At 44.1% G+C, this 12387-nt stretch overlaps 1 protein-coding gene across 3 annotated transcripts; it reads right to left on the reverse strand.

Moving 5' to 3' along the window:
* Positions 1-739: 739 nt before the first annotated feature.
* On the reverse strand, positions 740-10659 carry LOC120061460 (methyl-CpG-binding protein 2-like). 3 transcript variants are annotated; one of them, XM_039011282.1, is made up of 4 exons: positions 10546-10659; positions 8567-8983; positions 1719-3888; positions 740-1450 (listed from the first exon to the last, which is right to left on the reverse strand). In XM_039011282.1, the coding sequence occupies exons 1-4, from the start codon at positions 10575-10577 to the stop codon at positions 1346-1348; spliced, it is 2724 nt and encodes a 907-aa protein (XP_038867210.1). In that variant the 5' UTR covers positions 10578-10659; the 3' UTR covers positions 740-1345. The 3 variants fall into 3 exon arrangements, with proteins under 3 accessions (XP_038867210.1, XP_038867211.1, XP_038867212.1); XM_039011283.1 differs by having other exon boundaries at positions 8567-8980; positions 10546-10654; XM_039011284.1 differs by having other exon boundaries at positions 1334-3888.
* Positions 10660-12387: the final 1728 nt, after the last annotated feature.

Consider the following 12387-nt stretch of genomic DNA (forward strand, 5'->3'; position numbering starts at 1 on the left):
GCTATTATAATGCCTGGGTCCAGTTGTGCTTTTAGCTTCCTGTCTGACTGTGGGGAAACAGTTCAATTTAGGAGAAACTGAGTACATGGACATTTTACCATCTCATTTGCATTACTAGTAAAAAAATAAAATAATACTGTTTTAATGATTGTTATTCTATTATTTGCTTCTGTGTATTTGTGGGACTACAGTCAGCCTCCATTACATAAGTAAACGACGAGAAAAGGCATCAGTAGAATTGGAATTGTAATTGAACCTGTTTTCAGGAGCCAAACATTCATCAAACCACACGTCATTGGTGTATCTAGGCCTCTAAAACCCTGTGGTTTCATCACCTCAACCATCAGATAGGAAGTTATCGGTCAGCATCAAGAGTGTTTTCGTTTCAAAGCTTCAGGAGTTAGTCCCAAATGATACCCTCTTCTCTATGTAGTGCACTACTTTTAGGGTTCTGGTCTAAAGTAGTGCACTACTTTTAGGGTCCTGGTCTAAAGTAGTGCACTACTTTTAGGGTTCTGGTCTAAAGTAGTGCACTACTTTTAGGGTTCTGGTCTAAAGTAGTGCACTACTTTTAGGGTCCTGGTCTAAAGTAGTGCACTACTTTTAGGGTTCTGGTCTAAAGTAGTGCACTACTTTTAGGGTTCTGGTCTAAAGTAGTGCACTACGTTTAGGGTTCTGGTCTAAAGTAGTGCACTACTTTTAGGGTTCTGGTCTAAAGTAGTGCACTACGTTTAGGGTTCTGGTCTAAAGTATTGCACTACTTTTAGGGTCCTGGTCTAAAGTAGTGCACTACATAGGGAATAGGGTACCATTTGGGACGCATGGACATATTATAGGTTGAGGAAAACATATGTCACCTAAATGAATAGGCCTGGACTGTAGAGCGTGGACTGGAAACCGAGGTTTCATCCAAAATGGCACCCTAGTCCCTATACAGTGCACTACTTTAGACCAGAGCCCTATGGCACCCTATTCCCTATACAGTGCACTACTTTAGACCAGAGCCCTATGGCACCCTATTCCCTATACAGTGCACTACTTTAGACCAGAGTCCTATAGAACCCTAGTCCCGATACAGTGCACACTGTTTGACCAGGACCCTATAAGCAGTGCATTAAAATGGGGAATAGGGTGCCATTTTGGACTCATCCTGCGGGTACTGCGGTAATAAGAAGATGCTACAACAGAAGCAGTGGCAGCTTGCATGGCATATGTATATTGTGAGGCCTCTATCCACGGAGCACAGAACAATTGGCAAGTCCACTTTATAAAGGGCCAGACAGGACATGTGCCTTGGCTTTAGGCAAATCCAACCCTGTTTCAGTCCCATTTTAACAATGGTATCTTAAACCATGGATTCCATAGTTTCCGGCTGATGATGTATACAGGAAGTGTAGGTCCTCCACGTCCTGTAAGCTTTGAGCAAAGGATCATGGGTCGCAGTGGATGACTAACAGGTTTAAAGCAAAAAGAAAGAACAAAACAATTACAAAACATTTTTTTTTAAAGGAAAAATGAATCAGGAAGCAATCTGTTGTGGGATGTCCATTAAGCTGCGTTATTTGTTTGTCAATAAACAGATAAACAGCCCAACCAACAGCTGCCTTTTGTTTTTATGTACACATTTTCTGTTTGTTGTTTTCTTATAAAAATCCACTGCTGCACTAAACGTCTCCTCTCTCCTTACAGACATGGGTCCTGCAACGCAGTCAACTAACCCTTTCAGTGACCGGTGTCCGAGACTCGACCGTCTCCTCCCGGCTAGGTCTGGGTACGGCTGAGACCGTCTCCTCCCGGCTAGGTCTGGGTACGGCTGAGACCGTCTCCTCCCGGCTAGGTCTGGGTACGGCTGAGACCGTCTCCTCCCGGCTAGGTCTGGGTACGGCTGAGACGGTCTCCTCCCGGCTAGGTCTGGGTACGGCTGAGACCGTCTCCCCCCGGCTAGGTCTGGGTACGGCTGAGACCGCCTCCTCCCGGCTAGGTCTGGGTACGGCTGAGACCGTCTCCTCCCGGCTAGGTCTGGGTACGGCTGAGACCGTCTCCTCCCGGCTAGGTCTGGGTACGGCTGAGACCGCCTCCTCCCGGCTAGGTCTGGGTACGGCTGAGACCGTCTCCTCCCGGCTAGGTCTGGGTACGGCTGAGACCGTCTCCTCCCGGCTAGGTCTGGGTACGGCTGAGACCGTCTCCTCCCGGCTAGGTCTGGGTACGGCTGAGACCGTCTCCTCCCGGCTAGGTCTGGGTACGGCTGAGACCGCCTCCTCCCGGCTAGGTCTGGGTACGGCTGAGACCGTCTCCTCCCGGCTAGGTCTGGGTACGGCTGAGACCGTCTCCTCCCGGCTAGGTCTGGGTACGGCTGAGACCGTCTCCTCCCGGCTAGGTCTGGGTACGGCTGAGACCGCCTCCTCCCGGCTAGGTCTGGGTACGGCTGAGACCGCCTCCTCCCGGCTAGGTCTGGGTACGGCTGAGACGGTCTCCTCCCGGCTAGGTCTGGGTACGGCTGAGACGGTCTCCTCCCGGCTAGGTCTGGGTACGGCTGAGACCGTCTCCTCCCGGCTAGGTCTGGGTACGGCTGAGAAGGATACAATGTCTCTCAAATCCCTCCCTTCCACCGTCCCTGCTGCCATGCCCACTTGATGCTTGTTGGCCCTGGTGTCACCTATTCCCACCACTGCAGCTACCGGAGGCTTTGGACACCTGTCCTGTCTGACCTCCCGGACCTCCTCTCTCTCTCCTCTGGCCGTGGTGGTGCTGGCCCGGCAGGGCCCCCTGGAGGTGCTCAGGTCCTGGGGCTCATTCTGCAGGAGTGCCCCTGGCCTCACCGAGGCCCTGGCTGTATGGGAGACTAGGCCCATAGTCAAGCCGGGGAAGTGATGATGAGGGGGCCGCTGGGAGGGTGGGGGAGGAGGATCCTCCACTACAGAGGAGTGACTGTGGCGACGGTGGTGGTGGTGGTGGTGGTGAAGGTGTTTGTGCGGCGTACGCTCTTTTCTCTTGTGGCTGTGACTCTTTGGGGTAGTGATGCTACTGCTGCTGCCGCCTCCACTGGCCCCACTATTAGACCCAACGCTGGCCCCACTATTAGACCCAACGCTGGCCCCACCACTGTCCTCTGCGGTCAGCCCGGCAGTCACGGGACTGTCCTTGTGCATCCTCCCTGGACTCTTTGGCAGCTTCTGTCCCTGATCCTTCTGTCCCTGATCCTTCTGTCCCTGGTCTGTCCTCTCTGCTGCTGCCACCACCACCACAGCACTCCCTGTCCCTATCCCTGCCCCGGCTATAGCTGGAATGTCTTTCGACTCCTCAACAGTTTCTCTGGTCTTGCGTTTCTTGATGGGTAGAGCGGTCTGCTGCACTGGCTTAGTGGAAGACTCCTTCTGAGCTTTCCTTTTGGCTTCTGCGGCGACGATAGCAACCGCTGCGTAGGAGGAAGTACTGGAATCCGCCACCCCAACTGCCGCTGACACCAACCCTGGCTTACGCCCCCGCTTTTTCGGAGCAGTCTGCAGTTGTGTCTCCGCCTTCCTTTTCCGTCCAGGGCGCATCGTGGCGACTACGACCTGCGATGGCGGCTGCCCCGCCGCTTCAGATGCCTTGGATGCGCTGAAAGGCATTTTGACCAAGAGCCTCCCAGGACTCTTCTCCACCACACGCTTCATTGCCACGCCCTCCATGGCCGGGCGTAACTTCCCACTCCCCTTCGGCCGACCCCGGCCCCTCCCTGACGGTTTCATCACCTTGGGTTTCTTTGGGGGTCTCTTCTCGCGGCGGGAGGGACTGCCACGCCCTGTCACGGTGAAGTCGAAGTCGTTGGGGTCGGAGGCGGTGTCTCCTACCTTCTGGAAGAAGGCGATCAGCTCCACCTTGGAACGGAAGGCTTTCCCCTCTGGGCTGAAATACAGATCACAACGAACGTCCCGACTGTAAACGGATCTGTAAACCTCCTAACTGTTAATGGATCTGCAAACTTCCTTTCTGTAGACGGATCTGCAAACTTCCTAACTGTAAACGTCCTAACGGTAAACCGATCTGTAAATGTAATTTCTGTAAACGTCCTAACATTTAACATTTCTGTAATCGGATCTGTAAACGTCCTTTCTGTAAAGATACAGTTGAAGTCGGAAGTTTACATACACTTAGGTTGGCGTCATTAAAACTAGTTTTTCAACCACTCCACAAATGTCTTGTTAACAAACTATAGTTTTGGGAAGTCGGTTAGGACATCTACTTTGTGCATGACACAAGTAATTTTTACAACAATTTTTACAGACAGATTATTTCACTTATAAGTCACTGTATCACAATTCCAGTGGGTCAGAAGTTTACATACACTAAGTTGACTGTGCCTTTAAACAGCTTGGAAAAATTCCAGAAAATGATGTCATGGCTTTAGAAGCTTCTGATAGGCTAATTGACATCATTTGAGTCAATTGGAGGTGTACCTGTGGATGTATTTCAAGGCCTACCTTCAAACTCAGTGCCTCTTTGCTTGACATCATGGAAAAATCTAAAGAAATCAGCCAAGACCTCAGAAAAAACATTGTAGACCTCCACAAGTCTGGTTCATCCTTGGGAGCAATTTCCAAACGCCTGAAGGTACCACGTTCATCTGTACAAACAATAGTTCACACGTATAAACACTATGAGACCACACAGCCGTCATACCGCTCAGGAAGGAGACGTGTTCTGTCTCCTAGAGATGAATGTACTTGGTGCGAAAAGTGCAAATCAATCCCAGAACAACAGCAAAGGACCTTGTGAAGATGCTGGAGGAAACAGGTACAAAAGTATCTATATCCACAGTAAAACGAGTCCCATATCGACATAACCTGAAAGGCCGCTCAGCAAGGAAGAAGCCACCGCTCCAAAACCGCCATAAAAAAGCCAGACTACGGTTTGCAACTGCACATGGGGACAAATATCGTACTTTTTGGAGAATTGTCCTCTGGTCTGATGAAACAAAATATAACTTTTTGGCCAAAGGGGGAGGCTTGCAAGCCGAAGAACACCATCCCAACCGTGAAGAACGGGGGTTGCAGCATCATGTTGTGGGGGTGCTGTGCTGCAGGAGGAACTGGTGCACTTCACAGAATAGATGGCATCATTAGGAAGGAAAATGATGTGGATATATTGAAGCAACATCTCAAGACATCAGTCAGAAAGTTAAAGCTTGGTTGCAAATGGGTCTTCCAAATGGACAATGACCCCAAGCATACTTCCAAAGTTGTGGCAAAATGGCTTAAGGACAACAAAGTCAAGGTATTGGAGTGGCCATCACAAAGCCCTGACCTCAATCCTATAGAAAATGTGTGGGTAGAACTGAAAAAGCGTGTGCGAGCAAGGAGGCCTACAAACCTGACTCAGTTACACCAGCTCTGTCAGGAGGAATGGGCCAAAATTCACCCAACTTATTGTGGGAAGCTTGTGGAAGGCTACCCGAAACATTTGACCCAAGTTAAACAATTTAAAGGCAATGCTACCAAATACTAATTGAGTGTATGTAAACTTCTGACCCACTGGGAATGTGATGAAAGAAATAAAAGCTGAAATAAATCATCGCATCTACTATTATTCTGACATTTCACATTCTTAAAATAAAGTTGTGATCCTAACTGACCTTAAGACAGGGAATTTTTACTCGGATTGAATGTCAGGAATTGTGAAACTGAGTTTAAATGTATTTGGCTAAGGTGTATGTAAACTTCCGACTTCAACTGTAAGTGTGGTAAAATACAAGGCAAAGTACCAGTATGAACTGAGAAAATATCTCCAGATTCAGAAAAATACACTTCGGAAAGAATTCAGACCCCTTGAACTTTTTCCACATTTCTTTAGGTTACAGCCTTATTCTAAAATGGATTACAATTTTTAAAAACTTTTTTAACTCATCAATCGACACACAATAACCCATAATGACGAAGCAAAAACGTTTTTTTACACATTTTTGTTAATTTATTAAAAAATAAAAAAACAGAAAAATCTCATTTACTTAAGTATTCAGACCCTTTACTCAGTACTTTGTTGAAGCACCTTTGGTATCGATTACAGCCTCGAGTCTTCTTGGGTATGACGCTACAAGCATGGCACACCTGTATTTGGGGAGTTTCTCCCATTCTTCTCTGCAGATCCTCTCAAGCTCTGTCAGGTTGGATGGGGAGCGTTGCTGCACAGATATTTTCAGATCTCTCCAGAGATGTTCGATGTGGTTCAAGGCTCTGGCTGGGCCACTCAAGGACGTTCAGACACTTTCCCCAAAGCCACTCCTACATTGTCTTAGGGTCGTTGTCCTGTTGGAAGGTGAACCTTTTCTCCAGTCTGAGGCCCTGAGCACTCTGGAGCAAAGATCTCTCTGTACTTTGCTCTGTTCATATTTGCCTCAATCCTGACTAGTCTCCCAGTCCCTGCCGCTGAAAAACATCACCACAGCATGATGCTGTCACCAACATGCTTCACCATAGGGATGGTGCCAGGTTTCCTCCAGACGTGACACTTGGCATTCAGGCCAACGAGTTCAATCTTGGTTTCATCAGACCGGAGAATCTTGTTTCTCATGGTCTGAGATTCTTTAGGTGCCTTTTGGCAAACTCCAAGCACGCTGTCATGTGCTTTTTACTGAGGACTGGCTTCTGTCTGGCCACTCTAGCATAAAGGCCTGATTGGTGGAGTGCTGCAGAGATGGTTGTCCTTCTGGAAGGTTCTCCCATCTCCACAGAGGAACTCTAGAGCTCTGTCAGAGTGACCATCGGGTTCTTGGTCACCTCCCTAACCAAGACCCTTCTTCCCGATTGCTCAGTTTGGCCGGGCAGCCAGCTTTAGGAAGAGTCTTGGTGGTTCCAAACTATTCCCCATTTAAATGTTTTGGTACCCTTCCCCAGATCTGTGCCTCGACACAATCCTGGCTCGGAGCTCTACGGACAATTCCTTCAATATCATAGCTTGGTTTTTGCTCTGACATGCACTGTCAACTGTGGGACTTTATATAGACAATTGTGTGCCTTTCCAAATCATGTCCAATCAATTGAATTTACCACAAGTGGACTCCAATTAAGTTGTAGAAACATTTCAAGGATGATCAGTGGAAACATGATGCACCTGAGCTCAATTATGAGTCTCATAACAAAGGGTCTGAATACTTATGTTAATACGGTATTTTTTTATTTTTAATAGATTTGCAAAAATGTCTAAAAACCTGTTTTCACGCTGCCATTATGGGTTACTGTGTGTAGATCACCAAGGAATTGTTTTTATTTAATCAATTTTAGAATAAGGCTGTAACGTAACAAAATGTGGAAAAAGTCAAGAGGTCTGAATACTTTGAAGTGTCATCCATCTTTGTATTTCCATCAACCTTAAACCAGTCTTGTAAAACACTCTCTCTGATTCAGTCACATTAAACCAGTCTTGTAAAACACTCTCTGATTCAGTCACATTAAACCAGTCTTGTAAAACACTCTCTATGATTCAGTCACATTAAACCAGTCTTGTAAAACACTCTCTCTGATTCAGTCACATTAAACCAGTCTTGTAAAACACTCTCTCTGATTCAGTCACATTAAACCAGTCTTGGAAAACACTCTACATGATTCAGTCACATTAAACCAGTCTTGGAAAACACTCTCTGATTCAGTCACATTAAACCAGTCTTGGAAAACACTCTCTGATTCAGTCACATTAAACCAGTCTTGTAAAACACTCTCTGATTCAGTCACATTAAACCAGTCTTGTAAAACACTCTCTCTGATTCAGTCACATTAAACCAGTCTTGGAAAACACTCTCTGATTCAGTCACATTAAACCAGTCTTGTAAAACACTCTCTCTGATTCAGTCACATTAAACCAGTCTTGGAAAACACTCTCTCTGATTCAGTCACATTAAACCAGTCTTGGAAAACACTCTCTGATTCAGTCACATTAAACCAGTCTTGGAAAACACTCTCTGATTCAGTCACATTAAACCAGTCTTGTAAAACACTCTCTCTGATTCAGTCACATTAAACCAGTCTTGGAAAACACTCTCTGATTCAGTCACATTAAACCAGTCTTGGAAAACACTCTCTGATTCAGTCACATTAAACCAGTCTTGTAAAACACTCTCTGATTCAGTCACATTAAACCAGTCTTGGAAAACACTCTCTGATTCAGTCACATTAAACCAGTCTTGTAAAACACTCTCTGATTCAGTCACATTAAACCAGTCTTGGAAAACACTCTCTGATTCAGTCACATTAAACCAGTCTTGTAAAACACTCTCTGATTCAGTCACATTAAACCAGTCTTGTAAAACACTCTCTCTGATTCAGTCACATTAAACCAGTCTTGGAAAACACTCTCTGATTCAGTCACATTAAACCAGTCTTGTAAAACACTCTCTATGATTCAGTCACATTACAATATCAATGAGGGACGAAACAGACAAGATTTTGTTCGCTACTTCCAGCAAAATATTTAATATCACATCTCTGTATCATATCTCTCTGTATTATATTTAATATGATCATATCATGACATTATTTCAGATATGCTTTTGAGAGACAATTCTTGATATGGCTCTCTCTCATAGCCTACTCACTTCATCAAGTAGACGTCAAACTTTCCGGCGGACCGCCCAGACTTGCGTTGTTTCAGTTTACGTGTCCAGCCCTGGGGCAGAGAGGGGTCGTCGTACAAAGGACCACGGTCTCTGATTATGGACCTCCTCTGTTTGGGCGAAGCAGGGGACTCAAATAGACCCGAGGCCTCACCAACTGCAGTAACCATAGGTTCCGAGGGCCCCGCCTCAGCCAGCTGCGGCTGGTCTTGGTCTACACTGGGCTGCTGGACTGGAGGACGAGGAGGGGAGAACATAGTGGTGGTGGATGAAGACTCCAGCCTCTCCTTCTCCATATCCCTCCGCTCCCGCCTCACCTTCTTTGGCTTGCTGTGTGTCTTAGGGTCCTTGTCGTTGGAGCTCTGAGTCTGGATGGCGTCCTCACTCTTCTCCTCACTGCTGTGGAAGACAACGTTAGTCATGAGGGGGAGAGGCAGAGCAGAGGCATGGTCTCAGCTCATCAGACCAGAGAATATGAAGAATGGCTGTCTTGCTAGGGTTGACAACAACAAAAATGTACTGTAAATTTCAATAAATTTCCTGGTTTTCCCGAAATCCCAGTTTGAGGATTCCCGGAATCTGGAGGGAATAAGCAGGGAATCCGGTGTCCTCCAACCAAGTTTTTTTGGGGGAAAACCAGGGAATTTATTGAAAGTTCCAAGAATTTTGCAAACTTATCTTCAATGCCGATAAGAGTACATGTTTTTAAACAAAAAGTCACAGATAAAGTTACAAACCTCAGCCTGCTCCCAACCTACTCACTACCTATTTACAAAGGCCGTAAAAAAAAAAAACATTTTGGGAAAAAATATTGTGTTGTGCTGTTTCTTCACATAGTGAAATATATATATGGCATTAAGGACAAAACCTTCAGTCTGCCTGAACTGGACTGAACCATATTCTATAAGCACCGTCCCTATAGCAGGCATATTGAATGACGCAGCCAGCCAGGGAAGCCACTAGGCAAGAGATGTCAACGGTTCGAATATTTTCAACTGCACATGGTCGGTCCACATTACACACAAGCATCTTACATCTTATCATTATTCTGATCTACACAACAGTAAAAGTAGACGTAGCCTACAGCAGCAGCTACATCACAATAGGCTAATCACTTCAACCTAACTGACTAATTGTAATGCATATAAAGAATATTTACAATACATTTTCTGGGGGGTATAAATTGTCCTATGTAGAATATCTCCATACCAGATGCCAGTGTAGTGAAAATACGGGGGCATTATTTTCACGGTACATCAATATACTTTTCTATGACTGCTATATCATACTCAGTCCTTCATGCAATTAAAGCAATACCTTAACATTATTTGTTATTCTAGAAAAATGGGCCAACTCATGTCAGCTAACTCTAGTATTTAGCTAGATGATAACAGTCGTCATAACCAAACAAACATTTTTCTATGTAAAGAAAATAAATAAAAATGGTTTACGTCATAACAACACTGTAAAATGACATGTGGCTATTCTGTCGCAAAATTACCACGTCAAATGGCCACATATGTAACCGGATGACGCTACATCCTATCCAGCTATTTAGCCAGCAAGCCAAATTGGTTATGAGGGTGGAGGATGTGGACAAAACAGAGTGCAAACACAAGAACACAACTGGATATATTCTTGTTGACAGTAAATATATTTACAAATCTACAGGCTGTGTTTTCAAAGGTCAGAAAATGACACACACACCCCCACACACACGACAGCAATCTAGCTGAGACCATTTCCTTGCTCATCTATGATCTGCTAAAGTAGGGGAATACTTATTTATGTATAATTTGGTGACGTATTCAGAACGCCTCTTTCAGTAAGCTTGCCTGCTGACCAGTTCATAACAAAAATACAAGGCATTACTTTAGCTAAATACAGCAATACATTTTAAACGACTTGAACATTCATCTAACTCGACATTGAAATGGTGAATACATGTAATTCACACTTACAGTCTCTCGTCTCCGCTCTCTACGGCGGCCATTTTTTATTTAAATAAATAATTGTATAAAAATTCTCAAAACATCTCATGGGTACCTCTCACCCCTGCCTGAATTTCACTGCCGTCAGTGGCGTATTCACGCGAGATCCGAAAAAACAGTTTCATAAGACCCATTGCATGAGCCCTTGGATCTCGCGAGAGCAGTTGTCTTACTCTGTAAATGGTTGTGAACTCTGCGATGAGGCCACTATCTCCATCTGCAGCAAATACACATGACACACACCATCAAAACACATCCAGGCTTGGAGTTTATCATTTGATGGGTGGTGGAGGTGGAACTGTCACCAGAAAATCCCCACTATTGGTTTCCTTGACAATCTGTCTTCAGAACAAATGTGCATTTGTTTTACCACTTAGGTCATAGTAATACATCTGGTATAATAGTTCTCAATAGAAGTTGAACCTCTACTCTGGCTTTAGGCGTGGACAGCCCGACGCCATTCATAGACCCTAAATGCATTTGGCGCCTATTGATTAACGTATCTTCTTCCCAGGGAACTTTTATTAAGAGCCCCGACACTCTGTCTGAACGTGAACACGCATCGCTCGCGGTACGGTTTTGGAAACATTCGGAACGTATCTTTCATATCAGTGAGAATTTGTAAAAAAAAAATAATAATAAACATTTAAAAAGGTTTTATTACTACACACCTTTATAGGGTTAAGGTTATTGTTCCCACACTGTCATATCCATGTTACAGCTGGTGTTTAGGGAAGACAGAGCTGACAACCTGTGCTAATTAGCTATCTTCCATGCTCTGAACACCTGCGCGTAATTGGAAGAAGGCGGCCAGAAACATGTTGTAACTGAAAAATACTGTTGGCTGCAACTGACATAAAGCAAGTTAAAACAGTGTATATTTTGCATTTGTGAAATTATTTGAATGTAATATGAAAGTAAAGGGATTTATGCTTTTTTGAGGGGGGGTGGCAGGTAGCTTAGTGGTTAGGGTGTTGGACTAGTAACCGAAAGGTTCCAATTTCGAATCCCCGAGCTGACAAGGTCAAAATCTGTCGTTCTGTCCCTGAACAAGGCAGTTAACCCACTGTTCCCCGGTAGGCTGTCATTGAAAATAAGAATTTGTTCTTAACTGACTTGCCGAGTTAAATAAAGGTAAAATAAAAATATGTTTCTAGAACCATATTCCAATTGAGAATCAATTCACATTTAGATGGAGTTTTTTGGCTGTTTAAGATGACAGAGCCAGTCTACCTCTTGAAATAACATATGAAGGGACTTTGAGCAGTGCTGTACCGGTTGCCACCGATATTTCTGTGTACAGCGCTCTCTGTGAAAGGCGCAAAAATCAATTGCTTGACACTCCCTACAAGTTGTCCTGATTTATATGCGCTATTACAGAAGTCATATCTCTGAACGTCTGTTAATGTCTAATTGCTTTGTCACGTATAAATTATGTCCTGAATTATTCTTTTTTTGGGGGGGGTTGCCTGGTGATTTATTATTAAATGTTTTTCATTGTATTCACAGGGATGTCCCTGTATTGATGTGTAATATTGTTATTATTGTTGCAATAAAAAAATATATATAATATATATATTTTTTAAATATATATAATAAAAAATACATTAAAATAAAATGATATATATATGTATATATATATATTTTTTAATTATATATATGATATATATATAAAAAAAAAAATTTATTTATTTTTTTTATTTATTTATATATATAATATTTATATATTTATATATATATATTTATAATATTTATATATATATTTATATAACATGCGCTATTATTACCGCAGCTGTGAGGTTCATAGACACA

The sequence above is a fragment of the Salvelinus namaycush genome, chromosome 16 (assembly GCF_016432855.1).
Source record: "Salvelinus namaycush isolate Seneca chromosome 16, SaNama_1.0, whole genome shotgun sequence".
Lineage (NCBI taxonomy): Eukaryota > Metazoa > Chordata > Actinopteri > Salmoniformes > Salmonidae > Salvelinus > Salvelinus namaycush.